The 21,037-nt window shown below is 38.2% G+C and overlaps 1 protein-coding gene across 1 annotated transcript in view; it reads right to left on the bottom strand.

The window, feature by feature from the left end:
* Positions 1-200: 200 nt before the first annotated feature.
* Positions 201-21,037, bottom strand: part of PHLPP2 (PH domain and leucine rich repeat protein phosphatase 2) — a 57,314-nt gene continuing 36,477 nt past the window's right edge. Inside the window, exons 9-18 of the mRNA XM_006909827.3 lie at positions 20,922-20,982; positions 17,847-17,942; positions 16,367-16,522; positions 14,260-14,460; positions 10,976-11,138; positions 10,615-10,745; positions 9,886-9,996; positions 8,856-9,050; positions 7,218-7,449; positions 201-4,997 (exon numbers count right to left, since the gene is read on the bottom strand). Coding sequence (XP_006909889.1) covers positions 3,843-4,997; positions 7,218-7,449; positions 8,856-9,050; positions 9,886-9,996; positions 10,615-10,745; positions 10,976-11,138; positions 14,260-14,460; positions 16,367-16,522; positions 17,847-17,942; positions 20,922-20,982 — 2,501 coding nt within the window. The 3' untranslated portion in view covers positions 201-3,842. The remainder of the gene's footprint in view (positions 4,998-7,217; positions 7,450-8,855; positions 9,051-9,885; positions 9,997-10,614; positions 10,746-10,975; positions 11,139-14,259; positions 14,461-16,366; positions 16,523-17,846; positions 17,943-20,921; positions 20,983-21,037) is intronic.

Here is a 21,037-nt window from a genome sequence, read left to right as displayed (position 1 = left end):
TCGGCCCTTAACTCATAGCTTCATAGTGTCATGGAATGTGGTTTCATTTGTTTGTTATCTTCCCTTAAAGCAGGAAAAAGCAGAAAAAGTCTAACGGTGCTTTTGGTAAAGAAACTAAGTCTACATACAAGTTAGAGAAAATTACAGTTTCATGCTAAAGTATTTATAAAATAACAAGTATTCCATTTAAAACAAAGCCATGAAAAAGATATTCCATTTTATTTTATTTATTATTGTTGTTATTATTTTTTACAAACAATAGATTTGCTGCAACATGCTCTGGCTCATATTATTGAATTAAAAAATTTAACACATTTCAAAAAATATCAAAAATACACTATAATGAGTCTTAGGACTACAATACGACAATGATTGCACAAAACTGTAAGATATGAACTCACTGTTTGGATGACATCCATTGGCAACAGTGAGAGAAAACCCTATAGCATCTGGGAGAAGTGCATGGAATTTAGAATACAAGGAGCTTATGTGTGATTGAATGATCACCAAATGAGGGATACAGAGCAGAATTTACTTGTAGCTGTTTTTCTCAATCTAGGAAGTGCTTACCCAACTACAGGGCAAAAGTCACTAACTGGAGAGAAAGATGAACTTGCCTCCATGACTGGGGGATCTGAAAGGCTCCACCCAGAGGGAAGTAAAAAGTGACACAAGACAGTTCTATAGTGATGCTGCAAACATCACTGAATGGCTTGGAGACTAATTATTTAACAATTGGTACATTTATCAATAACAGCCAAGTGCTCCCTTATGGAGGTCTCTTCATTAATTAATTGTTGAGTAGATAGAGAAGGCGAGCCTGTGGCTTCCAAGTACCTGCTTTCGCTGAAGGTTTACATGGAAAGAAGAGCATCATTTGATATTCAGTAGATCAGCCAAACCTAACTAACTGGCTCCATCTCCTGAAAAACAGCGCTCGCTACAGACAATTATAATAGCACCCAATGGTTACCAAGCTGCTCGTGTTGGCTCTTCTATACACCAGGAAAATGAATTCATCAACTTATTGCACACATACACTCTACAGTAGTACAATAAAGCCTTCGCTTGTATTAGGAGTGGTAATTCAATGACTATGGTAGCACTGTTGCTTTATGATATACCAGCGTTCAAATTTTCAAATATATTCCCAATCCATTTGGATGAAAATAAGAATACCATGGCTGCCAAGACTCATGCATTTTTCTTTCTTCCGTGGGACTGCTGAACTGCTCCCATAGGCAGGAATGATGTCCTATTAAATGGGAGGTACACACAGAGACCTGAGAATCATGCAGAGGCCAGAATCTCTGGACTAGAGATCATGGTACTCTGCCCACCTGGGGAACATATCCTCTGGGTAATGTCCTAGGAAGTAGGTTACATTCACCTGGTGACAGATTACTGGCTTTCACCACCTGACAGTCTAATCAGATCACACAATGACTGTACATGACCTTATCGGTCAAAAGATTCTGTATATTTTTGGTAATGGGCTATGGCCTTTTTACCACTCTGTTTGAATACAGAGCAATTATAGAGGAAAATGAATTAAAAGAAGTTACTAAAAATAGTTTGGTATAGCCTATATTAAAGGTTTTCAATACAACCTATTTCCTGAAAATAAATATACCACATAGAAGAACATTTGGAATTTTAGAGTTGTTCTGACTAAAAAGTAAATACATTTAACTTTTGTTAGTCATTTCAGAATTGGGTTTTGTAGTGGTTCCAATAAGTAGGGTGGGTAATAAAGAGAATACAGGAAGAGAGTTCACAGATAAAAAATTTTAAGAAACTATACTATTAAAGTGGTGTATTCCCCAAACAACTTTCTTTTCTAGACAATATCACTATTACATAACTCAAAGGTTCTGCTGTCTGGGTAAGAAGATCTTTACAACACTCATCACTATTATCTTGGGCGTTTCCTTCATTTTTTCCATTTTCCCATATAAAAATAAGGCAGCAACACACTATTGTTCCCATCTTTCTAAGCACCTAAAACTTTGTATGAACCACTACGTTCCCCACTTCAAATCAAGACCTGAGTTCTAATATTCTGCAGTAGCTGACCAGTAGTTTGACACAAGGAAGTCAAGTGTACCTGACATTGTGGGGTCTCAAATTCAGATTCTTGAGGGGTTAAACATTAAACAGCCATTGGAGTGGTGTGGAATCCCCCAAGAATATACCCCACTGAAACATGCACATGGGCATGGGACCTCTGAAAAGATGAAGATACATAACCATCTGTAGACAGGTCATCTGGTTTTCTACTATTGCTTTAAAAAAAACTTCACCCCCCCTACATATATATATATATGTATGTATCAACCCTATCTTTAACATTGTTTCTCATGAAACAAATTAAAAATGGTTCCACTCTACTTTCTTTTTAATTGTAAAAGTATTCTAGAAATTCAAAGCACATTCCCCATTGGATAAAATCAAGCAATGTCAAAATTTTGTAGGAATAAATAAGAATTCATTTTCCTAAGTAAATCTAATGGTAAAGGCAACAGAACAGAAATATGGAAGAAACTGCATTTTGCTAGGGTTTCGTGGAATGTGCAAAAATACAGTAAACCAGATTTTCTGTAAGCTTAGGGCTTTCTCACTTAAGTCTTTCTTATATTAGTATTTGAGCCTAGTACTCTGAAACCACGTGAGGTGGGTAGCAGTTTCAGAAGAGTACTCTGTTAAGCATTAAGGAGGTGAACTCCCAGCTCACTTGCGACATTTTAGAAAACCATCCCTCTGCTCTAGAGTTAAGAGACAGAATCTGTCAAACCCATGAGCTCCATTTATCCTTCTGTTCGCATTCAGCCTGTCTGTTCAAGGTCATCTGCTATAGCTCAAGGTTACTTAGATGTGAGTGGCATCCACCTTGGCCCTATATATTAGGAGGCTCACTGGCCAACTCCATCACATTACGGAAAGAGGCCAATCCCCAAATGCCTCTCTTGTGATGCGCTGGGAAATTCCTAGCAGGTGTCACATTTGTCAAGGAGTTATTCTTTCTGTGATTTGGAGGAAAGCAGTTTTAAGCCTCATTCCTTTTCCATCTTCATCCCCAAAGAAGATCCTACTCCCCCAAGTTTCTCATGAGCTTTCACAGTCTGACAGCCACCAGTTAAATCAATTTCCCAGGGTCCTTCCCAGTACCCTTACAGAAGGCTCCAACACCTGATGATCATTCTGCCTATGGACAAAGGTGCTGGGCTGCCTCTAGGAAGATTGGCTCGAGTGCAGATTCAAAAATAAAAAGTTCACAGTCAATGAAAAGTGCTCTCATTACATTACATACATAAATTATCTGTTTGATTGGTTCTATATTTTCCAATAAACGTCATTTCGATAGGCTGTATTCTCGTAGAGAAGAATGAAAAGCCATGTGACTAGTCACATCACATCCCATCAGTTAGGTTGAGATATAAGGTGATTTCTCTGTCACAGAGATCCATCAGCAGCAATCAGTAAAGGGAATCATCTTCAGTTATTTCCTCCACAGAAATAGTCCCTTTCCTGCCCAGGCAGGCAAATTCTCAAAGTTATCCTAGGAGAGAAAGGGTTAATGGCAGGTGGTAGGACTGATACAGAGCAACATTTGCTTTCTTCCCAGTGACTCTGGGAATTCCAACACAGGTTAAATGTGAAACTTAACACTGATGGTGTTGACTAGCTTATCCGAGCGAGACCCTGATAGCTCTCACCATTTTTGGCTCCGAGTTCTAACCCCTCATTTATGGTTTAGAAATGCAGAGGCAAAATGTGTCTGGAAAGGTCCCCCGCCCCAACACTACATAGCCTTCCCTAACTCTGGGGGTGCTGGGGAAGGATTACAGTGCTGTGTCAAACTCCTCCGGGAGCTCGGTCCGATCCTCTTCGCTGGGCTCAGGCTCAGGCCTGCTTTCCTGGTGTTGCTTCATTTGCTCCTTCACTTCCTCTTCTAGGTCACGGGGTACAACAAACTGATCCTCAGGCTCCAGCTGAGTTGGGGCGGCAAAATAGCCAGTTTTCTTCTTGGGTGCTTCTGTGGCCACCTCAATGAGGTTCAGGCTATCTTCTAGGGGTACAATAGAGCCATTAGAGAGTTTCTTTCCATAGAGACAGGAAGTGGAGGGAGACTTCTGTAACTCCATCTTGTCCTTGCTCACTGGCAGAAGTATGCCACTATTCACACTGTTCTGTCTTCGGATCCCAAAAAACAATCCTCTCGCATGTTCCGCAGGACATGGGGCAGGAGAATTCTCGGTGAGAGTGGGCGAGTTCTCAAGATCCCTTCCCCTACAGCAGTGGATGTCTACCTCCACTTCCACCTTGCTGCCGTTTGTTATCACCCCTTCAACGGGCTGGTCATCATCACTGTCCAGGCCATTGTCGGACTGGTTACTTGAAAAAGTCGCACAAGAAGGCTGGCGCTGAAAAACTCCAGAGGTGGGCGCTGGATGGAGGCTGCAGCGCCTCTCTGGCCTTGGAAGCAGGCCGGCATCCAGGCCGACGGTGTTATGTTCATCAGAAGCAGTGGACCCCACCTCGCTGCTCACCTCTGAAGTGGACATCTCGCTGCTGAATTCAGAGGCAATACCACTACTGGAGGAAGGAGTGGTTGGCTTGGGCGGGTCCTTGATGGCAGCAGTTGAAGCAAATCCCACAGGACCTGGGAGGCTGAGCCCATTCATCTCACAAGTGCAGCCTTCTTCACCAATGTTCAGGTAAACCACCATTGCCCCCACATTGTCCTGACAACCATAGCTCTGGGCTAATGTGCACAGCTTCTTGGCAGCTGCTAATGGGTCTTGTACATGGCGTACTGCGTTGACAGCCTCTGTATATGACAAGTGTTCCCACAATGCTTTGTTTCCCAGAATCAGCAACTCGTCTTGAATGCTAAGTGTAGTGGAAGATATGTGGGGCTTTGGGAGGATCCAGGGGTGGAGGTATGCACAGCCCAGCATCCGAGTACAGCAGGTTACCCCGTTCACTTTGTTATCCTAGATGCAGCAGAATGCAAATTTTGAGAAACAAGCAACAATGACATACAATATATATCTTTCTAGATCACAATGCTTAGGGCTCTGTAATATAACAGAATTGATATGTTATATGGTTTTTCCTAGAATCTGTATAATTTTAAGTGGATTTACAAAAATAAATGTACAGAATTTTAAAAGGACAAAATATCATATGGTTATTATGCCAAATAGTTCAGACGACTGAAGTTAAAACCAACTAAAATTAAGGATTAAAAGGCACCCCCATCCCAAAAGATATATGCTCCAACAAAAAGTACAGGCCTCAGCATATCCTCAGAGAAACGGCTGTTAGAGAAATAATAAGCAGAACTGCCATTAATTCTCCACCACTAATATTTTCAGAGAGGCCAAACTCAGACGAGTCACTAAAAATGATTTCTCATTTATAGGCACAGTTGGGACTGGAAGATTCAGGAAGCTATTAAATGGCCAATACTTTTCTTTATAGTTAAAGATCTCTAAAGTTATTTAGCCTAGAAAAGGAAAGTCTCTGAAATCTGGAGCATAACTGACCTACTCTGTAAAGATTGTACCGAGAATGAATAACAAGCAGATCAAATCACAACTGATGCAATTTTAAACTTAGAGTTAAAGAACCCTGGTGGTAGGCTGGAAATGTTCATCTGCCTCGTATTTTACACTGACTTCAAGATAAAACCGAACAAAACCTCTGAAGCCATCAATATATTTATTTCATAGTTGCAGTCAAAATCCTGGTTCTCTGATTTACCAGAATTTGTCACAAACTCTAAATTTTATTTTCCTCATCTGTAAAATGGAAATAAAAGTACTTCTCTCAAGGGGGTTATTGTGAAGTTTAAATAATGAAATTACAGTGCTTAGCAAATAAAAAGCAAATAATAAATGTCTGTGGTTAAAATAACATTTGTAAAAATATATCCTAATTGTCTAGAACCCAAGAAAAATCAAAACGACATTATCTAAATTCTGTAAAAACAGACTAAACAAACAAAAAGTTATCTTTCATTCTTTTGTTTGTTTTGACTGAAAGACCTTCCTAAGACTAATGCCTCATAGTTCCAAAATCTTCATAGTATCGATCACATTATACTGATACTTTTTTTGGTATTTGGCTTCCTTGGATAAAATCTAATATGGACAGTCCTCATACAGAATTCTGACCTAACAGACAGCCCAGAAATGAACCTACACAAATACAGTCCACTGATCTTTGATAAACAGTAAAGGATATTCAATGGAGAAAGAACAGTCTATTCAATAAATACTGCTACAACAGGACGTTTACGTTCCAAAAAGAAAAGAAAAGAAAAAAGAAAAAGCATCTAGACATGGAGCTTATACCTTTCCCAAAAATTAATTCAAAGCAGATCAGACTTACTTAATGTAAAACATGAAACTTCTAGAAGATAACAGAAAATCTAGGTGACTTGGGTTTGGCAATGAGTTTTCAGATACACCAAAAGCATGACCCATGAAACGAAAATCTTAAGTGAGACTTCATTAAAACTAAAAACTTCTGTTCTGCAAATGACACTATTAAAAGAATGAAAAGGCCAGCCATAGACTGGGAGAAAGTATTTGCAAAACACACATCTGATAGGGACTTGTTTCCAAAATTCGAAAAGAACTCTTAAAACTCTACTACAGAGAAACAATTCAATTAAAAATGGGCAAAAGATCTGAAGAGAATTCTGCTTTGCAGTAAACAATGTCCACATGTAATTGCTAAAGTCTCTTAAAAGCAAAAATGTCATGCTAATTTCTAAAATAAGAGAAAACCTAAAAAACAGTAGATACCGATGCTTCATTATTTAAAAACCACTAGACTATATTAAACTACATACAATATAAATAGGAAAAATATTTTGAAAGTCTGAATTTCAGAAGAGTGATGTCAAACTATAGAACTTTTTCTTCTTCTGTTTGGAAATTAACCAAAGGGGACATTTACATTCATTTTCCATGCTGGCTATACATCTAAAGGGATCACAATTTAGAATTTTTCCTTTCTAATTAATTTGCTTTTTCTTTTTGCTTGTCATTAACTGCTCATTAGATTTTCTTCTAGTACTATTATCTGTCTTGGACACAACTTACAAGGTCTGATAGGAGAAAAATGGACCTCCACTACCTCTATGTAGAAGAGCATTCACTACATTTGGGGAGTGGAAGTGACTGTTGGAAAGTGAGATTCACCTCTGTTATGATGGCTTTTTGGTCCTTCACCCTTTGAGCCTCCTCCGCATCCTGTTCCAGGCTGAAGACTTTAGAGAGGGTCACTGGTTTCCCACCTCGGCACAGGACTGCTTGGCAAGTGCCAACATTGGCCACAGTCAAGCTAAAACTATTTGTTGGATCAGCAGTGTCAGGGCGGATGTAACAAAGGAGAGCAGAAGAGCCTAGCTTCTGACCAGCCATTCCTAATTTTCTGTTTAGAAAGAAAAGAAAATGAAGTCAAAGAAAATAAAGACATGGTAGCTAATTTTAGAAGAAAGTGCTGGTCCTTCATATCTGTAATTTCCTTGTTCTCCTGCCACGTGACTGTGAGCCAGCCTCATCCTCAAGGTGATGGTAAAGAGAGTTCTGCCTTCCGCCCTAAACTGAGAAAAGGAATTTTACATAAAGGGTGGGAGATAGTGAAAGAACCTCTTCCTCTGCGCCTTCTGCTTGTGTCTGATCACAGACTACAATGGTTTCAACTTTAGAGCATCAGAATCATCTATGGGGCCTGTTCAAAGACTGCTGGGCCCTAACCCCAGAGTTCCTGATTCAGTGGGTAAGGGGCTGGCCCAATAATCTGCATTTCCAATGAGTTTACAGTGATGCTGAGGTTGTTGGTCCTAGAGCAATACATTGAGAACCATTTGCTTAGGTTAAGTTCCTTGAAGGAAGAAGGGCCATAATTTCCCTTGTATTTCTCCCATACACATGGCATCCACCCCAAGCACTTGGTACACAATGGTAAGCACAGAGCAGATGCTATCAAAAAGATCTGGTTTCTAATTCCAGCTCTGCCATTTACTGGCCATAGATCCTCAGCAAGTTATTTCTCTAATAAATTTTTCTGCTAAATACCCACCTCTTTGGCTTATTTTGAAAATTAAAGATATAGTATGAGAAATGCTTGGCACAGTGCTCAGCTCTTGAGAGGTACTTCGGAAACTGAGTCTTCTTTCCCCAACCCTTTATTTTGCCAAGTTCCCGGCTCAATTCTATTACTGAAAAATAGACCCCTTTCACAACTTCTTTGTTTTGTGTTATAATGAGAGATAAAACTATATTGGGCACCAGGCTGTCCCATTTTAGCCTTTATTATATTTACAACCTCTCGGTTGTACATATCCTTTATGTAGCCCACATAATGTGCAATATGCTCCATTAGCTACTAAAATTTTCAATAATTTGTTATATAGGGTTTTTGCCCTTACGTGGCTTAGAAGATTGGTTGGTAAATCCCAATAAGTATTCTAAACACATAGACCTGATCAGTGCTTAATCTTTTGTAGGTCACTAACTCTTTCGAGAAGCTTATAAAAGCTTACCATCGTCCTTCCCCCAAATGTACAAATGCATTACATACACACATAACCTTTTATACATGATTTCTAGGCTTTCCAGATCCTCAGCAGCCTTTGGGATCGATAGAGAAAACACAGACAGACCCACAAGCTCTTTAAAGAACCAAAGTCCCCACATTCCACACCGACACAGAGATTGGTCATGGCAGAAGGAGCAAGATCTCATCTTGATCCTGTACCTATAATTTAGACTCTGACTTTCTGGCTTAGTGAGATTTATTTTCCAAGAGAGGAATTATTCAACCCACCTGCTTACCTGTGAGATACCAAAAAGGTGTTAGCCATGAAAACTATGTCATTTGTTGACTGCTGTACCTCTTCCAAAAGCACATCTGCCATGGTACACTGGAGCAGGCGCGGGAGCTCCTCATTTCGGTCCCCATCAAACATGCCATACACAGCGCCCACCCCCTCTGCAAAGTTATCCACAGCTAGGGCAGATACACACAGCCTATCACAAAAATATGAAAACACAAATATCAAAGACAGTTATTGGTAAAAGGATTATTCTCTGGGGAACCTTCTTTAAAAAAGTATTGACTGAGGGTAGAGAATAGTAGTAAATCCTAATCTACACACGAAAAAAGCGTTATATAAAATAATTAAGCGGCATTTGAAAGAGCTGATGTCATAAGAAATGGGGAGATTCAGCCACATTCATGGGCAACACATATTAGCTTTGCAATGCTGCCAAAGGCTGGAAAGACTGAATGTTTCCTCTTAGTAGAGATAAGGACTCGTAATGTCAAAGTTCTTCGGCCAAACACCCCCAGGAGCACACCTGCGGTTGAACAAGTTTGGTTTGTTATGCGCTGCAGGGAGAATGCACACCATGGAACTCTGGGGTACAGAGGTAAGAAGGTATTGCAAAAACCTTGTATCGGGCCTGGGCTTTGGTTGGGTTGTTCTTGGGAAGGTCTAAAGAAAGGGGAAAATCATACTAGGTTGGGTGCTGTCAGAAAGCGAGGGCAATTTTTATTGGGCATCTCAATAAATCTTATCTACAGGAAAAGATTAGCACAAGAACACCGCTGTAATTGGTACGGCAAGTAGCAGTCACCCATTCTAGCCATGAGAAAGTACACTTGGTATTTTGTGGCCTGAGCATTCATCTTATTTTCGTCTCACTAGATCATGGTCTCAGAGGAATCTTATCTGATGTTGGCATTCTGTGATTTGTTTATGTTCAATAGAGGAGCAACACAGCCTGGCTTTCAGCATCAGATCGTTCCCAGGTGCCAGGAGCTCCCTTTTTCTTTCTCAGTCTCCATGGGCAAAATACTCACTTATTTCTCTGCCCTGCCATCTCAGCCAGCCCATGGCTCCAGAAGGTTGATGTAACTGTAGAATCGGTGGATGGCAAAGGTTTCTGATCGATTTTCAGGGTTGTGATATGGCTGTGGGAAGCGGAGGATGGAAAGATTAAACTGTACATACTTTTGTATTTTACAGAACGATCCCAACAATAATATATATTTTTATAAAATAATCTGACAGACCAAGATTCATTACCAGAGAGACTGTGATTAAAAGTAGTGGCTGAACCACTGGCTAAGAAGGAGGAGAGAGGAAAAAAAAGGGGTAGGAGGAATAGGAGCCAAATACTGTTACAATTGATGCCATTCATTGTAATGAAAACTAAGCACAACAAAGATTTCTAAGTTTCAGTAAATGGTCTGCTTATTTTAAGTACTTTGATACAATGAAGTCTTGGTACAATGGGCGAGCTTGCACTCTTACATGTTGCAGTGTAATGTGATTTGTGTCACCTGGAGTATCTATGCCTGCCTTGTAAAGATACTCAGTGTGTGGCTGAGCAGTAGTGTAACATAAAGGGGCTGACTACTGGAGAGAACATCCATCCACATCTGAATCAAAAAAGAGAACCAAGGGCTCAATGGCTTCATTCATTCTATTCCTTTAAATAATCGAGAGCTCCATAGTCCTTAAGAAGACTTACACATGGCTGGTGGGATTCAGAGCACATGTGGATTCAATTTCAAAATTTTTCTTACCTAAATGTGTCTAGCGTCTTGTGCTCCAGAACCAGATTTGTATTTCCAGTCAGGTCAAGGTCTTGTAAGGTAGCAGGCAGAGCCTCTGGAATCAGGATTTCTGTCAAGTCATTGCAGCTTAGGTCTACAAACTGAGAGGAAAAGAAATTAAAATACATCATAAGTAGTTAATTCTTAACTCCCTAACGCTAATCCCCTATTATATCCTCTAAAGGAACTTAATTTCTTCCTAGGAATCAACTAAATATACTGTGATCCCAAACTGCCACTTCCTTCTTCCCTATGAAAAGAGATCGACCTCGTTCACACTCCTGCTCCTGCCACTTCCCCACAAGGACATCATTCCAGCACATAAAAGTACCTGGATCTGAGGCAACTGCAGTATTTCCGGGAAAATGCTGATGTTGTTAGAGTGTGCGACAAGGGTGTGCAGCCTTTTGCAGTTCGCCACAGTCGTGGGAATGGTTTTAAGCTTGTTGCCACTTAGGTTCAGTTCCTCCAATTGCTCCAATTTATTTAGTTTACTGAAAAAGAAATGCCAAAATATCACATTGCACCCAAATGAGCGGCTGCCAAGCAAGTTTTATAGCAGCCACAGCATACAGAGGCACTTGGTTCACTGCCAGGTGACTGGTCATAATGAAAGTATCAGACACCAACAGTAAAAGGAAGGGCTCACCAAGGTGACTGCTTCTGCTGAATCTTGGCCTAATATGCCCCAGTGTGTTTCGGGGGCTGAAGCTTTCTTTGTTTCTCTTACAGTTGCTGGATCTTATGGGAATAGATTCTTGTTATCTGACTTACAAGAAACAACTGAATAAGCATCAGCCTAGGGTTGGTAGACTAGTTATGGTACTTGCTTTGCCACTAACTAGTTCCAAAGACTGAGTAAGTTAATGCCAGTTTATATCAATATCCTCAGCTAGAAAGAAATTGTACTAAATCATCACTGAGATTACTTTTAGTTTTAAATTTCAACCGTTACCTATTTATAACATACTCCATCTTCACCAAACATTTATTGAGTGCTTATTATAGACACAGCACTGGGTTAGTGGCTGTAATACAAGTGATTCACAACATTCTGCTGGAATGAGCAAAGCTTTCTCCACAGTAAGCAAAATATCTTCAGCCCGCCTAACACCTTTATCTAGATTATTATAAATTGCTCTCTGATTTCTTTTTACTTACTGATTTAAAAAATTATAAAAATAAACTGCTATAACATGAAGAGAACATTTAAAAATGAAGAAAATAAATCAAAAATACCACCAATCTGAACAAATTATTATTCTTTTTGCTGAATATCCTACCAAATTTTTCATATGCATATTTGTTTTACATAAAACTTATATCCTGCCCTTTTCATGTAACATATTGTAAATAATTTCTATTGCTAGAAAATCCATAAATACTTTAATAACTAAACTAAGTAAATTAAAACTGTTTTCTTTCTTATTATAAAAGTAATACACATTCCCTGAAAAGAACTGAAAAATAAAGAACAGGAAAAAAATCTTTTAATCCCACTCCCAAAGATCTTTGATGACATTTTGATGGAGAATATTCTTGTCCTTTTTAATGCATGAAATTGTATTTTTCAAATTAAGAAATGATGCTTTATGTTTTATAACCTGCTCTGGTTTTTAACTTAATAATATATTTTAAAGTGCTGCCATGCTCAAATCTCATGCCACTCTTTCATGCTACTCTTTTATGCTATTCTTTCATACTACTCCCTGCTTGCATCTTTTGGACTTGTAAATAGAAAGGCAGTGTCCCAATCACATCTGGTCTCTCACTGAGCACCCAGAACTATGCTAAATGCTGAAAATAGTTCAAAAGAAACAGATTTGGATTGTCTCTGTGCAGATGACCCAACAGCAGATTTATTATTCATTATAGCACATACATTTTCTTCTTTAATAATACTGCTCCTAAATTCCATTTAGTTTTATTAACTATATTCAGAGTACTCGAATTTTGTGTGATCTCCTGTTCATTCTTGTCTTTATTTGCATATTTTTATATCAACCTGCTTTTAACCCCTCCAACAATAAGAGTGTCATAAAATTAGGTGGAATTCATTAGTTACAGAGTATTCACATCTGTTATCTCTTAACAGCTTTGTAAACTAATATAACTTGTCAGTGGCCTGTCATTCTTACTTTATATGACAACAAGTAAGGCCAAAGGAATTAATCTCATAGGATTTCAAGAGATCCATCACATCCCGAAATTAAGATTCTGCATTCACGTTAAAAGCCACTGTTTAAATTCTTTCAAGGAAGCAATCAAGCTTATTCTGCTTGTCTTTTATAAGCTCCAAATATCTCATTTCATAAATATTCACAAAAATTATAATCTCTGTAAGTTTCTGAGCTTGTCACATTTCTAAGAAAATTTATAAAATAAAATTAGAATCAAAATGTTTTTTCACTCGAATTATATCAAACATATGTTTGCATGTTTGTATCAAATATTATATGTTTATGATGATATATATGTATAATTCCATTCAAATTATACCAAATGTCATTTCTCTATTTTCTTAGTTTTTGGAAACATGATTTTTCATGACTATTTTCATGACATATATGGATTTTTCTGATATCAAAAAATTTTTTTATCAACTGTATTTTGGAAGATATTTATTACTCCACTGATACTGTTTAAAACTTTGACCTCATTAAACATCTCTCTTATATCTTATAGGTGTAGCTTGGCTAACTACTAGTCACCTCTTCCTTCAAGGAGGCCAACTCCACCCACACTCTCTGTGCAGTGCAGCCAGCTACCTGTGCGTAGCTTTAGCATCCTGCACTTACAACACTGCACTGCAATCACACATATACCTGTCTATTTCCCCAATCTGACTATAAGTTCCTTGAGGACAAAGACTGTAACTTAATCATCACTGTCCCCTTAGTACTTCAATATATATATTAGGCATTCAATATATACAGTTGACCCTTGAACAAAATTGGTTTGACTTGAGTAGGTCCACTTACACATGGATTTTCTTTTCAATAAACACAATTGGTCCCTTGTATCCATAGGTTTTGCATCTGCAGATTCAACCAATGGCAGATCAAAAACAGTATTTTCGCATTCCCACCTGCGGTTTTCCAACCACAGATCGAAAATACTGTTTTTGATCCACAGTTGGCTGAATCCATGTATGCGAAGGGCCAACTGTAGAGTCAGAAGTTGTATGTGGACTTCCAATTGTGTGGGTGTTGGCACTGGCACCACTAGCCCCCCACACTCTACAAGGGTCAACTATATATAATGAATGAATTAATGGACTCAATAGTATTTTATAAAAGAGTGCTGACCAGAGAATAGAAAATACTGTCTTCAGAATTTCTTTATTTCATAAGCCTGTACTTTTCTAGGTTGAAAATTCTCCCATCAGTTATTATTAATTAGAACTAAGAATTAAACACATTTTAAGCACAATTTCTCTCCTTATTGATACTTAACAACTGAGTACAAACAAAATTTTCCATTTAACTAGTGGAATCACAGCATCAGTACGTCACTCAACACAAAGCAACAGTACCTTTGTGGTCTGCAATGTAGTCTGACAAATGCAGAATTCATGTTATTTGTCTGAAATGACCAAAGTTTGTATTTGTTTACCTTGCAGGAAAAGTCTGTAGCTGGTTGTTTGCAAGATGCAAGATTCGCAGGTGCGGGTGGCCCACCAGGACAGGCACACACTGATCTGTCAGGAGGTTGTTGGTCAGATAGAGCAGCTGCAGGGCACTCAGACTCTCCTCCCCGGTGCAAGCAGATGGCAAAGACTCCAGACTATTTGCAGATGCATTCAAGTACCTGAGACTGACAGAACACACACAAGTCATCATTTCCCTTGTGGTTACTTGTCAATTTCTTATGTAGATACCATCATGCCATCTCAGTAGGGAACACTGTCATTCCATGCTCCCAAACTCATGACAAAAGTAATACTTCCAGGTAGTTTAACTGATTCTGAACAACCGAAGTTCCTTTAACTCAACTCACACAAGCCAGACATAGAGGAAAGAATACAGGCTTGGTTGTGGTCCTGGGCTTCTGTAGTGGCCTGATTCTACCCTAGCCTCATCTTTTACTCTCTGTATGTCCCCTGAAAGAGAGCTATTGAGTATCCCATTCACAAATATCTAAACTGTGAAGGCACCTTTCAGAAAAATTTTTGTCAGATTTCAACAGCATCATATTTATTTAGCCAAACTCCTTATAATCCCCTAGTAATAGGCATAGAGGCTGTTCCCAACTTTAACACACACACACACACACACACACACACACACACACACACACACACACAGTGAAACTGAGCTCCAGAAAGGTTATACCAAATTATATTTATATAAATATGTATATATAACATATGTATAATTTTATTATACAGAAGGATATAAGAATTCCAGTTTGCTCACACCTTCGTCAGCACTGAATATCATAATTCATTTCAATCTCTGCCAATCTAACCAGTGAAACATGGTATGGTTTTAAGAATTTGCCTAGCATGGTGTTTGTTATATAAGAGGATGCTCGATAAAAGGCAGCTAATATTATTAAACTTGTGTGTACTTAAGTCTTCTCTATATTGTGTGATCCGCACCCCTAATCAGCTTTTAAGCTGTTGAGGGTACTGTGTGTCTATTTGTCTTTGTCTCAAAAGTGCTCTGTGCAGAGTTAGTATTAAATATCATTGATAGTTTGCTACAGTTGCTAAGTAGCTTCCTTTCCACAGATTCTAAGGTTATAAACTAATTTTATTCAGACTGTCATTAGAACTAAATGCAGTGTTATGTATTACTAAAAATACTTGTTAATTAACAAATGTTACTGCATTAAGATTCTATATAATCTTTCCAAAAAGAAAATTTCCTTTCAACATTCTTTAGAATTTCCAAAGATTCTATATTTAGGGAAGTCCAACCAGGTGTATTATACATTAAGAGATATGTAAGCTGCCAAAGAACAAGCCAGACACTGGAGGGCTAAATGCTTTTTGTATGTCTCCTGTAGCCTTATGTTAAATCGCCACTGCTTATCTCTGTTTTCTCCATTTCTAAATTGAAGACAATATTGCCTTTCCATAGTACAGAAAATAAGTATAATTAAACACTAGTTTTCATTTAATGGTGATGTACGCATTAGATAAATCTGATTTCAGGTATTAAAATAAGACATATTATCTACTGTTAATTTATATTGGAAAAGAAAATAAAACCTTTTGGAACAATGTTACCTTTAAATGCACAGTTTTCAAACTAGGTAGTAAAAAAGTGCTGCAAACAGAGAATGAAACTTAATGATAGCTCAGTAAAGCTAGAAGCAAAAACTAAATTAACTTAGGTGGTGTGTCCGTTTCTCTTAATGCAGAAGCTAAAAATTGCCAAGGAAGCTTTATCAGAATGCTGTCATTTCTCTTTAAAGGTTGTAACTGCATTTTTTTTTCTGAGATGAAAACCTGAATCTTCCCAACCGGTTTGAAATTGTTTACAAGACTAAAACTTAAGTATTTGATGGTTATTTCAACTTCTGAGTTGAAGATTACTGCCTCATAAAACGGTGTCATATTTTATTTCATAGAAATTACAAATAAGTCTCCACTCATAGCTGGACTATGAGGTAAACACTGTAAATATAGCTCCAAAGGTCACCTCAATGACAAGTCAGTGCAGTATGTTTAGCCAACAATTCTGCTCTTCTAAGTAAAATCTATAGTACTTACTTTAAGGCCTTGGAAAAGAGGGTGTCTGGCAGCCTGTTGAGTAGGTTATGCTGAATATCCAACACCTCAAGAGGGATGTGCTCGACCAACACTGGAAGGTTTTGCACATGATTATGTCCCAACATCAGTTTTCTAAGACTCAGGCTACTAAGAATTCTGGGGTGGGGAGAGTGGGGGAAAGTACAAAGAAATAAATAAAAAATTAAAATCTTTCTTTTTGAGTCTGCTCTTGCTATTTAAGAGAAATCAGTAGACAAAGAGAAACATACTCTTCTAGACAATATAATCACTGTTAAGTGCCTGAGACAAGACAGCAGCCCTGGCCATATGTTTGTCCACCACCCACCAGGAACTCATTAAGGTCATTCTGGGAAAAGGCGAATAACAAAAGCAAACAGCACAGAACAGATCTAAACTAAAAAAAGCAATCTCTAGAATAAATCAATTTAGATTTTAAGTCTACACAGCACCAAAACTTCAGTGAGTCTATTAATATAATTGACTATAATAAATCAATAACACAATGTATTATAACAAAACTACTACTTATTCAGTATATAAAATATGCTAGGCCATTTAACTATGAAGTCCAGAAGAGTTAGTGACTTTGAGATTTGCCAAAGAGATCTCACAGTGAAAGTAATAAATGACACAATCAGGATTTGAACTAAGGTCCAACTCCAAAGGTTGGGTTCATACCTACTATGCTGCGAAGCCTCTAGTTTCATTTTAAAGACTCCACTAGGTGATAACCACACATTTTACACTTCAGTGCATCTGAATAAACCATTTACCCCACTCACAAACACCGCTCCCTTTCCTCTTCCACATACAGAAATCCCACCCATCTTCAAAGGTCAACTCAAAAATGCATTCTCCACGAAGCACTCTCTAATTATGCAAAGTTCTGAGTTTTTTAAACATTTTATTTATACAGTGTAGTAATAAAGAGTGAAGGCTTTGAAGTAAGAATGACTACATTCAAAGGTCAGCTCCCATTCCTAGTTAAGTGTGACCTTGGGCAGGTTACCTAGCCATTCCAAGCCTTAGTTTCCTCATCTGTAAGATAAGGATAAGAACACCTATATAATCAGGCTTTCAAAGGATTAAATAAGCTAATAAAAGTGAAGTTCTCAGAACATTACCCAGCTTATAATAACTTACTCAATAAAAATGATCTATTATTAGTATCATACTGACCTATGCCAGCAACATTTATTACATTTTATTAGTTATCTGTGCACGAGTTCCCTCAACTATCTGCTTACTAAGTTTCTTATAGGCAAAGCTATGTATTAGTCATTACTGTGTTCCTTGCAGCACTTTACACTGCCCTGCACCCAGTAGTTACTCAATATTTACTGAACAAATGAATAAAAGTACCTATGAAAGGCTATCTTGATCTAGGAAAATAATTAAATACATGCATACCAACACATCTATTAATATACACATACATAACACAGATAATAACACACACCTCACAGGAATCTCTGTCAAAAGATTGTAGCTCACATCTAATATTTCTATCTTCTTTGCTTCACAGGCCCAGTCAGGGACACACTCCAGCAGGTTTCTGTAGAAAATAAATAATGAAAAGTCATCATTTAAAATGACAAGAGCTCATTTCCCTATTCTGTGATGACTGTGACTCGGCCCGTGAGCCCTTTGAGGGCAGGAGCATGATCCCCAGGGCATTCCCAGTACACCACCTGGAATACAGCAGGTGCTCAATGAATGTTGTTGCTAGAAATGTGGACAAAGATAAGTACACAAACATGTATAACACTGGATCAATTATGCTATAAGCTCAAAGAAGATACAAAGGCTTTCGGCAGTAGGAAAGCATACATGTGGTGGGATGGTTGAGGGAGAGATGAAGACAGACTTAATGCAAGAAGTGGCATTTTAAACAGACCGCTGAAGCTGAGTAGACTATCCACGGGTAATGATTGTGGGAGAAGAAAAGCAAATTCTGGGGAAAATGAACAATGTGAATCAAAGTGAAGAAGTAGGGATAAAAGAGAACTAGTCGGGGGTGCTTCAAATCATTTAGTAAAGCACTGGGCAGACAGTAAAAGAAATTCTATTTTCAGATGTTACTTATCTTCTCTAGGCCTCAAAGTATCTATTGATTGAATGATTGATATGATGAGGCAGAATGAAATAAGAGCTGTAAGAGAAACGCAGATACTACTATGACAACTGAGTGAAAGAAGCACTTTTCCTGAAATGAATCAAGGCAAGCACCCTAAGAAATAACCTGAGTTAGAATTTGAAGAATGATGTATAATGATCTGAGGTGAGGAGGATATTCCAAGAAAGAGGTGACACGAAGTAGAGCACAGGTAAGAAATGGCATGATACATGTGGGAATAATATAAGCAGCTTGGTGATGCCGGAGCAGCAAATACGGAGCAGAGAGTAAGAAACGTAGCTGGGGAGAACGAAATCGTGTTTAGAAGGTTGTGACTTTATCCTGCAGGTATAGGAGTACCACTGAAGGGTTTGTAACCAGTGGGGAGACTGTCAGTTTTGTACATTAAATAGCTCACTCTGTGGATACATGGAGGTCTGGTTGAGGTGACTATCTTAATAAAGGAAGAATTATTAAGAAGCTGTCACTGAATGCCAGATAAGAAACAATGTAGGCCTAAATGGGTGGACATACACATGAAAGGGCAGGAGGGACTCCAGAAATATTTAGGAGGCAAAAATCAAAACTACTGTGAGATGGATCAGACATGTGAGTAGAGCAGAGAGAAGAATAAAAAAGGACTTTCAGGTTTCTAGCCTAGATCACCAGGTAGAAAATCATATCTAGAGACAGTACTGATAAGGTTCAAATGAGGTTGGAAATCGTAAATAAGTAGTGGTGTCCATTTGGATGTGACTGTCTTATGCTAATGCCAAAAGCTGAAATAGATACAAGACAAGTTAAGATGGGGCAGAAGGGTAGATAATGAGTTTAATTTTACATATATTTAAAGCACTTGGTCTAAATATCTTAGTATGAAATTGGACATTTGGGGCTGAGACTGACACTGAACTATGGCTGAAATCATTCGAATAAATTGAGATCATGTCAAATGAGAAGTATAGTGGGCCAAGGACAGACCCTGGAATAAGCAACTTTTAAAGAGCTAGCTGACAAAGAGGAGTACAAAAGAAACAGAAGGAATGGTCAAAGTGGCCTGAAAAAAAAAAAACAGACCATATTAGTTGGCTGAGGAAACAGCATGTTGGAAGAAAGGAAAGTAAGGTGGAAACATTCCCTAAGAGAAAGTCTAACACCAGTTGTGATGGGATAAGCAAAGGGGAACTGGAACTGAGGAAACTGAGCCAACAAATGCAAGTAACTTGAGAAATCTGGACAAAAGGGGATGAGAAGGATTAGACAGCAGCCAGAGTTGTTGCAAGATAATGGGAACTTTTTTTGTTTGTTAAGACAGAAGAGACATGATTGTGTGTACAGACTGAGAAAAAGCTGAGGATATGAATCTACATGACTTTAAGCCAAGAGGTAGGAAGCTGAGGGACATCACCCAAGATGGCCTCTATTTTCTCAATCAAGTAGGAAGCTAAGCTCTAGAGTGGAGGAGATAAGGGGCAGTACAGATGAGGGAAGCTGAGCAATCTGGAACAGATGCCCAGGCCACTGGAAGGAGCTGATCTCCACATAAGGAAAGAAATCATGAATTTATAGTGTTGTCCATATGATTTTCTTCAGCTAGGATCAAGTTCAGCAGAGAAAGTAAAACTTAGAATTGATCCATATTAGGGTTTTGCTAGAGAGGTATGACAGAAAGAAATGCATGGAAAGGAATCTAGAACATAGTTTAATAATAATAATAATGATGATAAAGTAACAACAACAAAAAGAAACCTGGCTATAACAGCTAATATCTTGACTATTTTATGCCAGACACTGTGCTACATATCTCATTTAACCTTTGCAACAACCATGATTATATTATAGGATCCTGTCCACTGCCCTATGTATCTGCTTCTAGCACTCTATAATGTTCTCCTGTAACTACTTATTTGTCAAACTCTCTACTACACTGTAAAACTCAACTGCTGAATCCTGAAATCCTAACATGTTAAAAATGAATGGAGAAAGCAAACCTCATTTATGTTTATTCTTAACCACCACCAGAAGTAATAAAATCCTAAACATAACACCTCTCTAAAAATCACCTCAACAGGGGGCACAAGAGAATCAAAAGAGAAAAAGTTTAAACCACTATCTAAAAACCAAGAATTATCTGATTCCAACTGGCAAAAAGAAATCACTGCCATGATTCATCTCATCCTAAATACACAGTCTTTAAGAATAAGTAATTCATAGGTGCCTTTCTGTTTCAAGAAGACTCTTCCTTTGATTAGACAGTATGGCCATTAAACTTTTTCCTTAACTTATCCTTTTGCCCTTCTCCAGGTTATCTGAATACTTCAATATACTTAGATTTCTTGTACTTCAAACTACAAAATTATCCACATACATCTCTTAAATATTAGGAATCAAACCAACCACTTTCAGAGACATACTCACCTGGAAAGTTCTAGAGAAGTGAGATGACTAGGTACTGGATAGACATTCACTGCTGTTAGCCCTAATCAAAAAACAAATAGGTGTTAGTGACATTCTCTAAAGAAGAAAGTGACAGA

This window comes from Pteropus alecto, unplaced genomic scaffold (assembly GCF_000325575.1).
Source record: "Pteropus alecto unplaced genomic scaffold, ASM32557v1 scaffold42, whole genome shotgun sequence".
NCBI classification, from domain to species: Eukaryota; Metazoa; Chordata; class Mammalia; order Chiroptera; family Pteropodidae; genus Pteropus; species Pteropus alecto.
This window is presented reverse-complemented; position numbering and strand designations above follow the sequence as displayed.